We start from the raw sequence: 18,671 nt of genomic DNA on the forward strand, positions 1-18,671 counted from the left end.
GTTGGGCGGCGCCCGTCAGAGGAGCGGGTGGCCCTCACACGTTTGCCGGGCTGTAGCACAGCAGGTGTAGCTGCAGGTTCTGGTCCCAGTGGCGGAGTAGCAGGAAGAGACCCCGGGCCGCCGCTTTGAGAGCACCCAGGTCAAGGCCATCGGGCAGGTGCTGGGCCCGCAGCCAACAGTCCGCTTTAGCCGCTGCTAGTTCCCACTCGCCAAAGGCGGCAGCGCAGCGGTGCTCCAGCCACGCGAGTGCCACGGCTGTGGCCCACGTCCGGCCCCTCAGGTCGGCACCGTCCAGCCCTTCTGCGCCCTCTGAAGCCTCGGTGTCCGAGCCCCTCCCGCTGTCCACCTGGCCTGGACCCTCGGAGCCTGAGCTGGGAGACAGACTGCAGGAGGCCGTGGCACTGTCCCCCTGGCCAACACCAGGTCTCAGAAGTGCCCAGGGAGAGGAGGCCGAGGTGGGGCTGAGGCTGGCGCGGTGCACGGCGAAGGGCGACGCTCGGCACAGGCGTTCCTTTGGGATGCGCACCGCTGCACAGAAGGGCGTGTCCAGGCGGAAGGAGCCGGGTGCCTCCTGCAACCGCACCTGAGGAGAGAGGAGGTGGGGGGAGAAGCGAGCTGAGATAGTGCCCTGGCCGTGGCAGCGCCACCCTCCACCTCCCGAGTCCTCACCAAGGGCAAGTAGTCGTGGTCGCTGCCTTCACTGTTGCCCTCACTGGCCTGGCCCTGGTGGGGGCTGCAGAGTCGGTGGCTGGCAGAGCCTCTGGCCCTCCCACTGCCCAGGCTGAGCCTAGAGGGAGGCTGGGGGGGAAGGCGATGAGGACTTCTGGTGGACTTGGGGTTGCCATTTTGGTTCGGGTTCCAGCCGCCTACCAGAGAGCCTCCCTGAGGTCCTGCAATGGAGTCAGTCAGTGCGGGTTGTGGTCCCTAAGCCCGGTTGCTCCCTACCCTTGCCCCGACTTTGATGGTTACCTTTCGAGTGCACAGCTGTCGGCAGAGGAGATGCATCTAGATGGCCCTGCGGGGCAGACGTGCTTGGGGGCTCAGCTAGCTCTGTAGAGGCACAGGAGACGGGTGAACCGGGAGGGCGGCTGGTGAGGTGAGGGCCAGCACCCGAGAGGTCACCCAGGAGGGACTCTACCTGAGCTCCGCACCTGCAGGGCTGAGGGCAGGACCTCCCTGGTGGTAGCATCCACAGCTACCGGGCAAGTGAAACAGGAAGGGGCAGAGCTGACCTTGCTTGTCTGAAGGGCTCGGAGCCAGGACCTCCGGGCATGGCCTGTGAGACCAAGGAGCAGCACGCTGAATGGGAGCAGGGGCACTTAGCCCACCCACCCTCTACAGAGGGCCTTATAGAAACAAATCTCCGTGTTGCGTGTAGCTTTTCCATCTGTCCACTTTTGAATGGAGTAGAGTCCTTTCTAGGAGCCAGCTTAGACTCCCCAACTTTGACAAGGAGTTAGGCTGAACCCTCAGCCCATAGTGGGGCTAGACCCTCTGGCCACCCAGAAATTGAACATTTTATTCACCACCCAAATGAAGCGCTGACTGGTGGCTTTTCTGTCCACTCATTTCAGCACTGTCCAATAGAACCTTCTGCAGTGAATGAAATGCTCTAGATCTCCGTGATCCGGTATGGTAACCACCAGCCACAAGTGAGTGTTAAGCACTCGAAGTGTGGCTAGTGCCACTGCAGAACCGAAATTTTCACTACTGGATTTACTAGTCCTCCTGAATGACAGATGGGTTTTTATGTTATAGGCGCTGTGAGTCATTAAGAAGATCACATTTCCCTCTGTGCTGGCTGCGAGGAAGCTTGCCAGTTTTGGGTCCCATGCTCGCAAGGGCATATAACTTCATGGTGTGCGTATCTTTAATATAACCCAATTCTCCACTTCCTTTTATTATCACATTCCCCTGCTTTTTTTTTTTTTTTCTTGTCAATACGGGTGAGCCACCTCAAATTGTGAGCAAAACGAGGTTTGGAGTGATCAACACACAGACCACACTTCTCCCACTCCCTGCCCCGTACGGGCTCCATGGGCCCTTCTGGGGTGCACCTGCAACTCACCTCGGTCAGCCGTGGCCTCGGCCCCTCCCCGGAGAGCCAGCTGCTCATTGTCCCGGACCACGGAGGCTGCTGTCAGCCGGTGGAGTGCTTGGTCCCAAGCACCTTCTCTTTCAGGGGGTGACAGAGGCAGCGAGCCATCATCACCAGGTCCCCACAGTGTCTCTAGCCCAACACCCACCTCCCAGCACATAGGCTGCTCCCCACACAGGGCCCGGATCACCACATGGCAGCGTGGAGCCTGAGGAGGCAGGGCCTCTGCTGGAGGGGCTGACTCCCCACTGGGGGGCATAGCCGTGAATAAGAAGGGGGGTTCCATCAACATGTCCCAGTCCATAGGGGCCGGGGAGAGCAGGTTTCCTGGAGGGAGACAACCGTAAAGGCAGGGGCAGTGTGGTACCCTAGGCCCCTCCTCTCTGAGACCCTCCATGGTCTCGGAACCCAGCTCCCCATCCAGCCCTTACCTGAGTCGTCCAGGCCCTGTCCCAGCTGCTGCCCTGACTCAGGGCCTGGCCCATCGGGTGCTGTGCCCAGAGAGGGGTGCTGGGGACGGCCAGGGACTGGGTTCACCTGGCCTGGGGGGGATGAGAGACTCCGGCCAGCCAGCGCTGCTCTGTGTCGACGACCCAGCACCTCAGCACTCAAGGCCCCAGACTGCACATAAGATGTGGGGTCCACTGGTCAAGAAATGAAGAGCTCCTGGCCATCACACATGCAGACACAACTGGCCACAGAGCCCTTCGTCTGAAACTGTGGGTGGCTACTCACCACCCCTGGGAGCAAGGCCGCTCTATGGCCCCTGGCCCCCTCCCAGGGCCATCTTACTCCTTGTGCCATTTCTCACTTGACGTTGTTGCTCGTCTCTGATTTTGTTCCTGTTTTCTCCCTCTTTGCCTCGCTAGCTTCTACTTGTTCTTCCAGATGTGGCTCTGGCTTTCCTGACTCCCTCACACAGGGTTAGTCATCTCGACTCTGACCCTCCCCATAATGCTGTGTCCCTCCGCTCAGCACCATATGTCACATGGTGTCATTATAGATTTACCCACTTATCTCTTTAGCAGGCCTTACTAGGAAGCCAGTGCACAATAATGGCCTATAGCAGATAGCCAATAAACAATTGCTGGATACATAGGAGAATGGATGCCGCCGGAATCTCACCTTGACTGGAGCCAGTGGGGGTGGAGGCAGGGGGCAGGAGCGGGAGCCCACAGGTTCTCCCCAGGCCAGACTGCGGCAGCCCTGCTGAGAAGGGAGATGCAGGGGAGCCATGCCCTCGGGGGAGCCGGGGGACTCGCTGCTGCCTGTGGAGCCTGGACCTGGCTCCGGGCTGGCGGAGCAGTGGGTGAGCACATACTGCTCCCGGATGTACGAAGACTGAAAGATGCGGCGCCATATGGCTGGGTCAGAGGAGGGGTTGGGTCCAGGGTCTGTGGCTGGGTCTGTCAGAGCATCAGTACCTGCTGGGAGGCAAGAGAGTGGATCCCAGCCCTGGCCTCTCCCATGGCCCACCCCTCGGGCATGGCTGCACGCGACGTCCAGGTCCTCACTCTGCTCTGAGTCCCCAGCAGCCCATGGGCTGGACAGCTCCGCTGACACAGTGCCTGTTCCCAGGAGCTCCGAGGTGCCAGTGGGCTCAGTGCCAGCACTGGTGGCAGACGGTGCTTCCTCCGGGGACGGGAACACGGAGCCTCCCAAGCTCTGCCAGCCAGCTTCTGGGCCCTAGAGAGGGACAGTTGTTGGAGAAAAAACTGATTGTAGTTACACGCTGCCTCTTTCCAAACAGGATTTAAGACGTCTCACCACAAGAGGCAATAAAGTTAATAAGCCAGAAATGAAAGCCCAGTACTGAGGAAGGAGGAAGCCTACATGCTAATGACAAGGTTAATAGAGCTGCCCTGGCTGAGCTTCAGGTTTGGCCGGAGCTTCCTGGCAGGCAGGCAAAAAGGCAAACACTCCGTTATATAGCTCTCAGGATCAAAACAAGGAAGTGTGCTTATTTCTTCTAGAGAGAGAAAGCTTTTTATAAATCAAAATAACTACCATTTCTTAAACTCCTACTACATGTCAAGTATCCTACCGAGTGTGCACGTCGTGACCTCTAATTACAACAACCCTATGACAAAACTCAGTATGAGGAAATGGGCTCAGAGAGGTGAAGGGACTGGCCCAAAATCAAATGGCTAGTACATGCTAGAGTTGGGATCTGAGATTTCATCTAGACTACGCTCCGTCTGTTTCTGAGTGTTACAGGAAACAATCCAGATGGTGCTTTCTGTAGGGCACCGTGTGAAGAAATGAGCGAGTTTCACAAAACCCTCAGAGCGAAGGCTAGAGCTGTCTTCTGTGGCCGTGTGCTTTAACGACCTTTGGTAAAAGCCAAGGTCAACACTTTCTGGGACAATTGAGTGGACGACCTCATGAAGAGGGCAGACTTCAGTCCCCTTGGGGTGCCCAGTGGGATCCCTGGGGAGGCCTAGGTTGCAGTAGGAGAGCTTGGCAGGGAGAAGCACAGGGAGTGGAAGAGTTTTGAAGACATGCAGGGACTTTAGACATCCCAGGCCTACCCCTGGGGCGCGGGGCCGGAAGCCATCCACCCTGAAGAGTGAGCAGTAACCGAGCAGCTGGTCCCCGGGGTAGAGCGCTGGGATCTCCCGGGGTGTCAGCAGGGCCTCCACCACATCAGGCACAAACCAGTCCACAGAGATGTCACTCAAAGCAGGTTCCAGTGCCTTCCGCAGAGCCTGCACCAGCTGTGAGGAGTGGCCAGAGGGAGGACATGGGAGAGACAGGTGCCACACAGCCCACAGAACAGGAAGGCCACCCTTCTGCTGATGCCGTTTGCCCAGCTCCTGGGCTGGGGGAAGCAGGGTCAGGCTGGGGTCCAGGGAAGGAATGGGGGTAGGAATTAGCAAGGGGACTGAGTGCTCAGTCCTCAGGTTTGGTCTGTCTCCTGGTCTGAGCTAAACCGTGGATGAGGCGAGATTTATCGAGGATATGGCTCTGCACCAGGAATAAGATTTGGGGGGTGGTCAGAGGGCCATGTCCCCCACACCTTTGGCCTCCTGCAGCACCCCACAGCAACACCAGCAGCTCCTCTCCTGACTGGCGTCTTTAAGGAGGGAGGAACTGGAATGGGGGAGTAGAAGTCCTGGTCGAGGGTGCCAGGAGACCCCGAGGCTTGACTGGGCTCTGTTGCAGGCTTAGGGTAACTTGGGGGAAGGACTTCTGGGAGTAGGGAACAGGGCCCAGGCTCAAGCTCACCATGGGCTGCAGCCTCTCCCCAGGCCTGGGGAAGTAGGCCTGGCCCCTGCTGAGGGCAGACAGACCCTGAAGCAGTTGGTGGCAGGCAGGCCCCAGCCCAAAGGAGAAGCACCTGATAAGGGAAGGGAAGCAGCTGTGACCTCCCGGAGCCTCTTGGGCATGGGGGTCAATCTTGGACATGGGCTCAGCCCATACCTGGCTGCCCCCCTGTGCCACCGCATGAGCTCCAGGGTTTGCTGGGTAGCAGCGGCCAAGGGCGAGGCGGCAGTCAGCAGGAACAGCTGCCTGGGGTGGGCCCTGTGCTGGGGCTGCCCCATGGCCCAGGTCAGTGCAGCCAGCACATCTGGGGGGCCACTTGCAGCCTGCAGGGTCTCCACGTTCTCACAGATCAGCTGCACAGTGTCCTGAAAGGAGAGGCGTGCTTTGGCCACTCCAGGCTGAGACATCTTCCCCAGGCCCCCCAGACCCCCAGACCGTACTCACATCACTGCAAGGCCGGCTCTCTGGAAAGAGGGGCTGCACCGCCGTGCCAAACACGGCCAGGTTGATGAGCGTCTGTGGGGGCAGTGACTTCACAGCCAAAACAATGGCATCCTGGGGAGGGCCGGGGAGGGCAGTGTGAAGCAGGCCCCCAGGGCAGTGGTACGGACGCCAGACTGTGAAAATGAGGAGCTGGAAGTGGGGGTCTAGGAGAGGCCGTGCACGTGTGAGGCTGTGTGTGAGACTGGCCAGGAGGGAGACCCTGGAGTGTGAGGGACACTGAGTGTGTGAGAGCCCCTGGAGGGGTATGTGAATCCTTGGGTTTGGGATCAGGGGTGACTGAATGTAACTTCACAGGTGAGAAAGGCTCTTGGAATCCACGAGATGCCCGTGTGTAAGGGTGGGGGGTGCATGCGTGCATACGTGTGTGTGCATGTGTATGCGTGTGAGCGTCTTTAAGAGGCTGCCCTGGGCCCACCTCAGACCCACTGCCTCCCCCCACCCCTAGGCCGCCCACACCGTGCCCCCACAGGCCTTGTGTGCTACGCTGCTGCCGTCCAACAGGAAGAGAAGCTCCCGTGTAGCTGTGCCCAGGTTTCCGGGCTCGGAGCTCAGGTCTGGGCAGAAGCTCAGCACCAGCACGGGATTCAGCAGGATGTCCTTGTGGAAGCGTCGTTGCAGGAACCACACCTGAGCATGGGAGCCGCAAGTCATCCTGGGCCAGGCTTAGTGCAACTCCAGCCTGGGCTGGCAGCAGGACCTAGGCCTCAGGCTTCTTCTATCGAATACCCCCAGAGGGGGCACCTCTTTATAGTCCTTTGAATACAGGCAAGAGCAAAGGCAGGGGGCTGTCCTCTGCCTGGTAGTCCTAGCCCCCATCCTCTGAGACACACCCCAGGGAGACTTGCGTGGGCCCTCCTATGACAATACTCATCTGGGCGTCTGGGATGGTGGTGGCAGATACTAGGAGGTCCTGCTAAGAGCAGACCCATTATAACATGAGCCTACTTATCTGTTCCTTGTGCACAAATGCAGCCGATGGTGGGGTTAGAGGCCAGGCCAGGACCCCAGGCAGCCATACCTGCTGGTCCCCATCGCTGTCCCTTCGCTGCAGCCTCTGGAAGTCCCGGCGAGCCCTCACCTGGGCCTCATATTCTGCTGAGCTCAGGCTGCCAGCCTCTAGCATCAGGTGTGGCTGGTGGGGCTCTAGGGAAGAGGGGGCACAGCTGTTAGGAAAGTCCCTGTCTCTGGACCCCAGCTGCTCAGCCCCACTGTCCCAGGTGGACCTTGCAAGTCGAGCCACCCTGTACCATGCCCCACCCCCCAAAGATGACTCGATTCATCTGGCTTGGGACCCAGAAATCTATACTGGAAAAATGCTACCCAGGTGGTCCTGAAGCAGGTCAGAGCTGGCCCACTGTGTGCCCCAGTCTCTCACCACTGGGGTGCAGTAGGATCTCCAACGCCCGGTCACAGCGATGGCCCTCTGCTAGTGTGACACAGATGGTGGCTGCAGAGCTGGCGTGAGGTGGGGCATCTGCCCGCAGAGCATGAGAGGGGCTCTCCAGGCCTGAGGGAGGGAGAGGCAGAGAGAGGTGATAGTCGCCCCACCCCCAGCCAGTCCCGAAGAACAAATATCGCCTTCCCAGAGAACAGTGGTGTGGGCAAGGAGCAGGACTGAGCCCGCTCAGCTCTCAGAGCCTGATCTATGGGCTTGGATGGAAAGGGGAGGAATTTTGCTGCTTTCGTGGGCTGGGGGCGGGATTCCCAGTCCTGTTCCTGGCCGATCAGTTATATATCAACCAGCCGCTGATTTAGCAACCTCCCGCACTTCTCGCACAAGGAAACTCCACTTCATCACTTGGACTGGTCTCAATCTAATCATCTTTCTTCCCATTGGTGAGTGGAGCGGGATATAAATAAATTACACTGACAAACTTGGGGGGGGGGGATGTTGTGTAGAAACGTCCAGGGAATGCTCCCACCAAAACGGGAGGTTCCTAAGGCTTAGGTCCTTGGTTGTTTTATTTTGTTTTGTTTTTGGTTTTTTTTGGTCCTGTGTTCCTCCCAGTCCTGAGCCCTGAATCAGTCCCCAGTCAGCTATGCTAGGAGGGGCACCCACCTGCCAGCAGGCATGGCCCAGTGACCAGCATCTCGAAGGAGAAGGTATACGGGGCGGGGCAGCGGGCAGGGCCTGAGAACACATCCTGAGGGGCTGCTGGCTCCTCCCAGGCCAGCCCTTCCTCCTGAGGGCTGCCCACCCCGAAGCAGCTGGTGGGGCTGGAAGGGAGCATGAGGAGGGTCACTGGGCCACCACCGAGGCCCCTAGCCCCTCCGGCTGAATGGCCCCAGACCTTCCCCACCCTACCCATCCCCCAGGGCACCCTACCAAAGCCCCCTCACCCGCACTAGACCCAGAGAAGCCGAGGGAGGGACGAAGAGAATCACCATAGGCCCAACCTGTCGTCACAGAGCCCCGGAGGCCTGGGGGGCCCAGGTGGACCCGATGAGGCCAGCGGGGTGAGCACAGAGGGCAGAGCCACGCGCAGCGCCCCATCAGGCCTGGAGGGCAGCTCCTGGCTGCTGCACAGGGTCACGGTCACAGCGCCGGCCGCGCTGATGAGGCCCGTGGGCAGCACCAGTGTGGACCGGGCCTGGGCCAGATCCAAGACAAGATGACCTACGATGAGCGAGAAAAGGGGTCAGAGGGGGCTGGAAGCAGAGGAGATGGGGGAAATAGGAAATGGGAGCAGGCACTGAGTCAGGGGAGCCTGGGCAAGGGGGACTTTACAAAGTCGGAGGCACAGGGGGCTAAGGTGTTGGTGATGCAGAATGGAAGCATGAGCTGAATGATGGCTGAAGGAGAGGCAGGATGGCAGTAGAAGGATCTAGCTGTCATCAGGAAAAGTAGTGACATCCTGCAAATGGAGAGCTGAGGAGAAGGGGACATGTCCACACCACCCCCAAGATACTAAGGGACCCATACCCTCTGCCCTTCTTCCCCTGCCTGCTCATTTGACCTTTGGGTATCATCTTCCTAAGGACCCTCCCTTGTGGACTGACATCTCGCATAGCCTAGGACCCAGCCTGCTCACAAATCACAGCTCATGAACAGTCAGGGACTCCCCACTGCCCACTACGAGTGGCTCCAGAATTTTCTACCCAAGAGGAGTTTAGGAGCAGTGATCTATTTAGAAGCTGGCCATAGGACATAGAGCTGTACTTGCATACTGAGCACACTGTTTTACTCATATCTTAGGTCTGTCTGGGGACTGGTGGAATCATGGGAGTCACTGCTGCTACCAGAAAACTGGCCAGGTGTGTACAGCGGCAGTCAAGGCCTTACATGGTCTGGCTCCAGTCTACCTTTATAGCCCTTCCCCACGATAATCATTTATCTATTCTTTTGAGAAATGCTTGCAGAATAAATGAAGGGAAGAAGAAGATAGAAGGAAAGAAAAAAGGGAGAGAAGAAGGAAGAAAGGGGCTTCTATCTTAACCAGCTGAGGCTTGGGGACAGCCTGATACAGTGGAGAGCACAGGATCAGGTTTTGAGTCTCAGCTCTCTGGCTTCTAATTCTGCCCTTTGGTAACTCTCTTGTTTTGAGGAACCTCAGTTTCTTCATCCATGAAATGGGAGTCATAATAACTATATCTCAAAGACTGGTGAGGAATGAGATAATGTATGCATAGCATCTGACACAAAAGAGGCTGTTGCTATTATTTTCACACCTATAAAAGGGGGCTAGAGAACAGCACTTGCATTACATACCTCTCTGGATTCAAATGAGGTGGTATCAGTGACTGGACATTGTCAACTGTTAATTATTACAAATAGGAGGTATTTTATTACCATCACTCAACACAACTTACTTCCAAACCTTTGCTTACACCATTGCCCCTGACTGAAGTGCCTTTTCCCTCCTCTCCACTTCATACCCTTCCTTCTGGCAAAATGCCAGCTCCACTTCCTTCTGGAACATTCCTGGGGCCTCAGCCCAGAGTTCTCTCTGGCCTCTAACAACCTGCTGGGCTTTTACCAACTCTCAGCACCACTGGATGCTGTCTGTCTTACCAGGATGGTAAATCCCACGTTCAGGAATCAAATGAATGTACAAATAAATAAATGAAAGAATGAAGTGCAAGCCACAAAACCTAGCACAGGAGTGGGCTTCCATTCCCCAAGCCAGCACTCATATGCCACATTCTGTGCTGGGGCTTGGAGATGGCCAGAGCCCGGTCCCAGGCCCAGGAGCTCACGCTCCAGTGGCGGAGACAGACGTGCGGACTGCCTGCTGTGTCTCCCAGGCCGCAAAGCTCGGGTCAGGCCTGGGTCCCATTGCCCCAGCACCCGGTGCGCGTCAGGTGCCTAGTCCACGACTGTTGAATAAAGCCATGAATTAATGAACGAAGAAACCAGCGGCTGGAGGGGGAGCCGGCAGGGGTGGGACGCAGAGCGGGGGCGGGAATGCGAGTGCGGCTGGCTTTCGGGGGCGGGGCGGGGGCTCCCGGCGCCCGGCACTCACCCTGCGCGCAGCGGCGGGGCGTGGAGGCCCCCCACCCGGGGCCCAGAGCGCGGCAGCAAGCGGCTTGCGAGCGTCGCCGGCTCTGGAGCTGGAACGAGACGCGCCGTCCGGCAGCCTCCGCCTCGAAGCCCGAGACCACTTCGGCCTCCGCCAGCGGGTACACGAACACTCCTGGGGCGAGGGGGCACAGGCGGCGTCGGACCTCGCCGGGCCCCCGCTCCCCGCCGCCCCGCGCCCCGCTCGGGCCTCACCTTCCACCGGCTGCGGCTGCGGGTTGTGGTAGGTGAGCCGGGCCCGCAGGCTGAGGCAGGGGCCGTTGGCGCAGGCCCGGACCCAGGAGTCGGTGAGGGGCAGAGGCGTCCAGCTGGAGGGGCAGTACAGGCCGGGCATGGCGCCCCTGGGGGAGGGGGGCTCGATGAAGGGGGCCGCAAGGTGGGTCCCGGGCGCCCGACTCCGCCCTCCTGCAAGCCGCCGGGAAAACCGAACTCGCGCACTGGGACGTGGAGCAGCAGGGCGCACCGGGCTGAGCCGGGGGCTGCGGGCGGACCGACAGGTGGCGAAGGGAGGGAACAGGGGGGATGGCGTGATGGGCATCCTAGCCGGTTACCTGGGAAGCCGGGGCGGAGCACTGCTCGGAGCCGCGCGGGGAGCCGGAGAGCGGAGGGTTAATGATTAACCGGCGCTCATGGCGCCCAGCACTCCCGCCGCCTGCTCCTCCAGGGGCGGAGGGTGGGGATGTGGGGAGAAGGGGGGGGTCACAGCTGTTCCATCACCCGCTCCCGGGCCTCGCCGCCGCCCCCGTACCTGCCGGCCCCCCAGGGCTCCCCGCGGCTGCCAGCTGTCGGAAATGGCGCGGTTGAGGAGATGGAAGATGCTCAGAGGTGCAGGGGGTTTAAAGGGCCAGCATCCTCCTGGGTGTCCCCAGCCCAGCGAGGGACCGCAGGGGCGGGGTGGGAGCGGGAGCGGGAGCCGAAGGACCGTAGTCTTTCTCTCTCAGGCGCCTCACCTGACTGGGGCGCTGAGAGGGGCTGCAGGCCGGAGTGGAGGCGGTTGGGTGGGAAGAACGAGACCGGGAAGAGACAGGACAGTGTCTTTCGGAGGCAAGGCCAGGTGAGGCGTTGGGGCAGGGGGATTCCGTGGGATCCGTCCAGGGCACCCACCCCTCCCCACCCTGGCAGAACTGATATGGGAGTTGGGGGCCCCACAGCGGAGCTGTCAGGGGATGGGCGGCTGGGTCTAGGGATTGTCACCCTCTCGGCGGGCAACCCCAGCCTCACCGTCGCGTCCTCTGCGGAGTTCTGGGCGCCACAACTGGAGCAGGATGGATAGGGCCGCCTCTGCGTTTCGGGCCGCGCTCAGTCCGGGCACCCGCGGGACACCCGCTCCGGACTCCCGCTGCGGCCGCTCTGAGTCCGTGCAGGGGCGTCGGCTCTGCGGGTGCTGGTCCCGCCCCCGCTCGGGAAGGCCGCCCCTTCAGCCCGCCGCGGCCCCGCCTGCCACTGCGGCGGGGCTGATGCTCCCCCCGCCGCCCCCGCTTCGGGCGCGGTGCCGCCTCCGCGCCAGCCTTTGCCGCTCCAGCTAGACAGGGCACCGCAGTGCAGAGACCGCGTCCCCGCCGCTGCGCAGCCCCCCACCGATGAGGGACCCGGGCCTCCGAAGCCCCACCCTTTCCGTCCTTCAGGAAGTGAAACGTTCTGCAAGTGCAGCAGTGGGCTCAGTCTGCAGCCGCCCCCCGCCCCCCGCCCAGCACTGCAACGACTCCAGCTATCCCAGTATCACCCCGCTTCTCTCCCTGGCTATGCTTGCCCTCAGTGCAGTGACCCTCTTTCATCACTGCAGCGATCCCAGCGCGCTTCATCACCGCAGGACACCCCCCCCCCCACCATCACCAAAAGCCAGCCCTTTTCCTTTGTAAAGTACTCCTTCATCACTGCAGACATCTTCCCCATCCCTGCAGCTATCTTCAGCTCTTGTGATCGCTTCAATGACCACTCACTACACGTAGGGATCCCCTATCACTGCAGCAAGTTCCCCCCACCCCCAAGCAGCCAGCATTCCTATCGCTGCAGTGCTATCTCCCCACCTTTTCTGTGGGTGGAGAGAGTAGGCAGGATCAGCCCCTCAGGCTTCTAACTCCCTGCTACCTTCGGTTGCCCCCCGCCTTGGAAGTGAGTGAGGCCTTCCAGCCTGCAGAGGCTTCTCTTGGCTTAAGACTGCCCATCATAGCAGTGACCCCTATCCCACCCCAACCCTGCAGCTCCCGCAGGAGAAAATATACCTGCTTATAAACAGCTCCCTTGTTATTGTCAGAATGTTCATGAGGCTGGACAGTGTTACGGTGTAAAAGATTAGGGAAGCCTGTAAAACCTCTCCCAGGATCCCTGAGGGAGTTTGGGGGTTACCCATGCAAGTGTTCTTGCAGAGGCCACACTCAGATTCTGCAAGAAGAGCTTTGGGGAGAACTGGGGGCTGGGCGTGGGGCAGCAAGTGGGACTGGCTTTCAAGCCAGACTCAGGGTTCTTACCCTTCCCCTTTATCCTTCTGATTCTGGTCACTATCATCATACTGACTGCAGGGACATCCCCTGCCTCCTTGAGCACCTGAGCTCTCAAACCCCAACCCTTTTCTTTTGCTCAAACCACTCAGCATGGAGATAGTTTGGCCTTTTCCCAGGGAACTTTACAGGTGGAAAACTCACAAGGACAGTACAGGAAGCATAGACATGATTGCAACGAACCATCCAGCTCACAGGGAGGTCCAGCTGGGTCCCAGCCCTGTTCTTTCCATGTCATCTGAACCATGGTTCCATTAACCCTTCCTGTCCCTTCTCTGCTGAACCTGTCCCCAGGCTCATTCTGGGTTAGGGTCTCTTTTCCAGGCTTAGGGGAGAAACAGTGGGTGGTGAGTGGGCTGATTTGCCCTCTAGGGGACCCAGGTCTCCAGCCAGGACCAGCCTGACCCTGAGGTCTCCATGGAAGTCCAGGCAGTGGCCACCTCCTCACTGGCATTTTTGTGCAAATGGATCAAGAGCTACATGTGACCCACCCAGGCCAAACACGAAGGTGAAGGGAGAAGTCATTAGGAAGATTTAAATATATGAAAATGGAAAAAGAGGCCCTTGTTTGGGGTTCTGAGGGGGTCTGAGATGTAAGACAGTCTCTCAGGAAGACGGTGTCCCTGTCAAAGACTGGACAACACACTGGTAGAAGCCCAGCTTTGCTGGGAAGCTGGGTGAGCCCTGAAATCCTGCTGGAAAGGCTGTTTTAGTTGAGGCAAGGTCATCAAGAGAGCAAGAGGGGTAAAGCATCCTGCAGAATAGGGCTGGGCAGTGCAGGCTGCTGGGCCCCCCTCCGGAGGGGGCTCTCTAGGCCTATTAAGAGGGTCTCTGAGGCCCAGCTGGAAGGTGCTTTGCTGGTGGGGCTGCAGTATGACAGGCAGCTGAAGACAGGAAAGGACACCACCGTCCCAGAGAGCCCCAGAACCAGGTTCCAGGAGACGGAGGAGGTCCTTGGCAGGGGTAAGGAATGGCATGGAGCTTGGGTGGCCGGCTATGTGCCAGGCATGGGGGAGGGAGTGGAGGATAAAAGGCATAGCCTCTGCCTTGAGAGGCTCCCACGTAGTGAAAAAGGCAAATACATAGTTACTGTAGATTAAGATGAATGTTGTGTTAGAGCGATACAAAGGGTATTATAAAGCTTTTAACAGAGATTTTAGGAGAGGCACCTAACTTGGTGGTGGTGGTGGTGGTGGGTGGGTTGCCATTTAAGCCAAGTCCTAAATAGAAGCTAAGCAGTGAAGAAGATATTTCAGGCAGAGGAATCAGCTCACTAAAAGGTGAAAACTAGAGGGACTAAGGAAAGTATAAGTAGGTGAGGGTTTTTCCTCATAGTTAATGTTTGTCAATCACTTACTGTAGGACAGGTACTGCACTAAGCATGGATTACCCCCTTTAATGATCAAAATGGCCCAAGAGATAGGTATTATTATTATCTTAGACATGAGAAAACCCAAGGCAGGAGAGGAAAAGTAACGTGCTCATCATAGGCCAGTAAAGTGGGAGCCAGGATGTTGATCTCAGACGGTCTGGCCTCAGAACGCTTGTTTTTAACCTACCACCATAGACAATATGGTTTTCTTGATATTTATTTCTTGGTTTATTTCTTTTTGATTTTCCCCAAATCTCTTTTTTTTCAGTTTTTTTTATTGAGATGTAATTGACATATAACATTGCATGTGTTTTAGGTATATAACATACTGATTTGATATATGTAGTATATATTACAAAATGATTACCACAATGAGTTTAGTTAACAGACATTTCGATTCCCTATGTCTCTTTTTTAAATTTAAATTCAATTAATTACCATATAATGTATTATTTGTTTCAGGGGTACAAGTCTGTGATTCAGCAGTCTTATATAACACCCAGTGCTCATTACAACACGCGTCCTCCCCAATGTCCATCACCCAGCCACCCCATCCCCCTCCCCTCCTCCCCTCCAGCAACCCTCAGTTTGTTTCCTATGATTAAGAGTCTCTTATCGTTTGTCTCCCTTTCTGGTTTGGTCTTGTCTCATTTTTCATCTCTTTCTCTATGATTCTCTGCCTTGTTTCTTAAATTCCATATACCAGTGAGATCATTTGATAATTGTCTTTCTCTGATTGACTTATTTCACTTAGCATAATGCCCTCTAGTTCCATCCACGTCATTGCAAATGGCAAGATTTCATTTTTTGATGGCTGCGTAATACTCCATTGTGTATATATACCACATTTTCTTTATCCATTCATCTATCGATAGACATCTGGGCTCTTTCCATAGTTTGGCTATTGTGGGCATTGCTGCTATAAACATTGGGGTGTAGGTGCCCCTTTGGATCACTACATTTGTTAGACTCCCTATGTCTCTTAATATCTTAATACACTTCCTTTTGAAAATACTCGTCAGTCTTGGCTGACCTTAAAAAAAAAAAAAGGAACAGGAAGAGAAAGGGTTTGTCCCACTCTCATGCAGGAAGACCTAGTGCCGAGCCCGTGGGCAGCCAGAGAGCTGGTGTGACCCAGGATTCAAGCATTCCTGAGTGAGACAGGAAGGGGTAGTTGAACCCATAAGAGCCCGTAGGAGTGATTCCCTCATCCTACCACATGGCCTGGAACACAGCAGGTGCCCAATAAACATTGGTGGACTCAGGTGCAGTAATTACGCGAGGAAACCCACTGGCTATTAGTGAAATTGACCTAATTTTCTAATCTCTGTGTGGGGTAGGCAGCTGGGCCACCGAAGTCCCTGTCTAGGACATCCGCTCACCTTGGCCACCACCAAGCCTGTAGGGTTGTGCTTTTCCTCCAATCTGGCCCAAGAGGGAGGATTCAAACTCACTCTGCTCCTCAGGCTTGCACCGCCCAGGTGGGAGCTGGAGCATGTCGACAGCCTTTACCAAGGGACAGGAGGCAGGGAAAGGGTAAACCCGAAGGGAAATGGCCTCAGAAAAATGACACTCAGTCAGGCTACCTGTTGCAAAGCACAATTCAATTGTCTTCTGCTTGTGGGCTGCCTCCCTGCCTTGGGGGACAGTGGCCTTGTTTCCCCAAACCTCTCAGATTTGGGCTCTGGAAGAGTTAGACTCAGAGAAAGAAGAATTTTGCCTCTTGCCTCTCACAAGCTTGGTTCCCCAAACTCCAGCCCCAGTCTGAAGCCCAGATTGGAAGACACCTTAGTTCATGACTTCATTTATTCACTCAATAAATATTGCTTGCGGTAGCCTACAAAGTGCTAGAGCTGACGCCATAGCAGGAAACAAGACAGTGGTGGATCCCTCCCTTCATGAAAGACATCAAACCCATCATACAGTTAATTTTTATAAACTTCTTTTTTTTTTAAGATTTATTTATTTACTTATTAGACAGAGAGAGACAGCCAGTGAGAGAGGGAACACAAGCAGGGGGAGTGGGAGAGGAAGAAGCAGGCTCCTAGTGGAGGAGCCTGATGTGGGGCTCGATCCCGGAACGTCGGGATCACGCCCTGAGCCAAAGGCAGACGCTTAACGACTGCGCCACCCAGGCGCCCCAATTTTTATAAACTTCTTACTTGACCATAATTTCAAAACTTATACAAAAGTTGCAAGAATAGGGGCACCTGCGTGGCTCAGTCGGTTAAGCATCTGCCTTCGGCTCAGGTCATGATCCCAGGGTCTTGGGATGGAGCCCCACATGGGGCTCCCTGCTCAGCCGGGAGCCCACTTCTTCCTCTCCCTCTGCCTGCTGCTCGCCCTGCTTGTGCTCTCTCGCTCTGTTTCTCTCTGTCAAATAGATAGATAAAATCTTAAAAAAAAAAAGTTGGCAAGAACAGACTTTTTTTCCTGAACCATTTGAAATAGGTGTACACACCATGCCTCTTTACCCTGAAATACTCCAGTGTGTGTTTCTGAAGAACAAGGACACTGTTCCATCACCACAGGATAGTTGTCAAATTCAGGAAACTTAACTTTGAAATAATACTATTAAACTACAGTCAATATCCCAATTTCAGTGACTGTTGCAAAAATGTTCTTCATAGATAACCCCCTCCTCTACCCAATCCAGGATCACGCATTGCATTTAGTTGAGTTCTGTTTAGTCTTCTTTCATCAAAAATAATTTTTTCTCTCTTATTGTCTTTTACAATACTGACATTTTCTTTTTTTAAAGAATACTCATCAGGGGCGCCTGGGTGGCACAGCGGTTAAGCGTCTGCCTTCGGCTCAGGGCGTGATCCCGCGTTATGGGTTCGAGCCCCACGTCAGGCTCCTCTGCTATGAGCCTGCTTCTTCCTCTCCTACTCCCCCTGCTTGTGTTCCCTCTCTCGCTGGCTGTCTCTATCCTGTCAAATAAATAAATAAAATCTATAAAAAAAAAAAAATAAGAATACTCATCAGTCGTTTTGTAGACTGTCCCTCAGTTTGGGTTTGTCTGTTGCTTTCTTGTGATTCAGAATATTTACTTTTGACAAAATTACCACGTTAGTGATGTGGTGCCCTTATCACTATGCCACATCCGGATGTGCGTATCAGTTATCATTACTGGTGATATTAACTATGATCATTTGCTTAAGGTGGTGTATTAGGGTTCTCCAGAGAAATAAAACCAATAGGAGATAGATCTCTATCACCTATAAGGTGCGTGTTTACGTATATATTTCTATTACTTATTTATTATAAGGAATTAGCTCACTCAATTATGGAGGCTGGAAAGTTCAAATTTGCCCTATGAGCTGGGAGGCTGGAGATCTAGGAGAGCTGAAGTGCAGACGTGACCTGAAGGCAGTCTGCCGGAGAATCCCCGCTTGCTGGAGAGGCTGGTCTTTTTGTTAAATTCGAGCTCTGGGGGAGGCTCACCCACGTTATGGAAGGTAGCCTATTTACTCACAGTTCACCGATTTAAATGTTAATGGCGTCCAAAATGACCCTCCGAGTTGACACGTGAGGTGGTCACAGGTGATGTCGGCCAGGTTTTTCCACTCTAGTGCTACTCTTTTTCTTTGTGTAATTTATAAGTGCTTTTGAGGGGAGATAGTTTGATATCTTCATTAAAAGCTCAGTTACAAGTCTTAGCATTTATTAATGTTCCAATTAATATTTTATGTCAGTTTTATTGAGGTATTATTTACATACAATAAAATTCACCATTTTTATTGTGGTAAAGTACACATAAATAAAATTTACCATTAGTGGTATTTAGTACATTCACAATGTTGTGCAACCATCACGACTATCTAGTTCCAGAACATTTTTACAACCCCAAAAGGAAACCCCAAAGCCGTTAGTCACTCTCCATTTCTGCCTCCTCTCAGTCCCTGGAAACTACTAATGTGCTTTCTCTCTCTCTAGACGTCCCTATTCTGGATATTCCATATAAATAGAATCATATAATACATTACCTTTTGTGTCAGGCTTCTTTCACTTAACATGATATTTTCAGTTGTTCACCTATGCTGTAACGTGTATCAATCCTTCTTTCCTTTTTGTGGCTGAATAACATTCCATTGTAATGATATTCACATTTTGTTTATCCATTTGTCAGTTGATAGACACTTGGGGTTTTTCTACCTTTTGGCTATTGTGAGCAGAGCTGCTATGAGTCTTTGCGTACAAGCTTTTGTTTGAACACCTGTTTTCTATTTTCGGTTCTTTTGGGTACATACCCCGAAGTGGATTTGCTAGGTCATATGGCAATTCTATGTTTAATTTATTGAGGTTTTTCATAACAGCGGAATAATTTTACATCCCTACCAGCAGTGTACAAAGTTCCCAGTTTCTCCACATCCTTGCCAAAACGATTCAAAACCTCAATTTATTGTTTGT

At 55.0% G+C, this 18,671-nt stretch overlaps 1 protein-coding gene across 8 annotated transcripts; it reads right to left on the minus strand.

Annotated features, from left to right (window-relative positions):
• Nucleotides 1–34: 34 nt before the first annotated feature.
• VWA5B2 (von Willebrand factor A domain containing 5B2) lies at nt 35–11,944 on the minus strand. Of its 8 annotated transcripts, XM_034661805.1 has the most exons (22): nt 11,610–11,944; nt 11,137–11,170; nt 10,940–10,960; nt 10,584–10,729; nt 10,333–10,503; nt 8,255–8,486; nt 7,929–8,086; nt 7,245–7,376; nt 6,888–7,012; nt 6,341–6,496; nt 5,810–5,920; nt 5,522–5,730; nt 5,327–5,438; nt 4,630–4,815; nt 3,613–3,784; nt 3,224–3,525; nt 2,530–2,719; nt 2,069–2,425; nt 1,139–1,276; nt 970–1,050; nt 670–890; nt 35–583 (listed from the first exon to the last, which is right to left on the minus strand). In XM_034661805.1, the coding sequence occupies exons 4-22, from the start codon at nt 10,720–10,722 to the stop codon at nt 35–37; spliced, it is 3,741 nt and encodes a 1,246-aa protein (XP_034517696.1). In that variant the 5' UTR covers nt 10,723–10,729; nt 10,940–10,960; nt 11,137–11,170; nt 11,610–11,944. The 8 variants fall into 8 exon arrangements, with proteins under 8 accessions (XP_034517696.1, XP_034517686.1, XP_034517684.1 ...); XM_034661795.1 differs by having other exon boundaries at nt 10,584–11,170; XM_034661793.1 differs by having other exon boundaries at nt 10,584–11,360.
• Nucleotides 11,945–18,671: the final 6,727 nt, after the last annotated feature.

Source organism: Ailuropoda melanoleuca, chromosome 1, assembly GCF_002007445.2.
Source record: "Ailuropoda melanoleuca isolate Jingjing chromosome 1, ASM200744v2, whole genome shotgun sequence".
Classification (NCBI taxonomy): domain Eukaryota; kingdom Metazoa; phylum Chordata; class Mammalia; order Carnivora; family Ursidae; genus Ailuropoda; species Ailuropoda melanoleuca.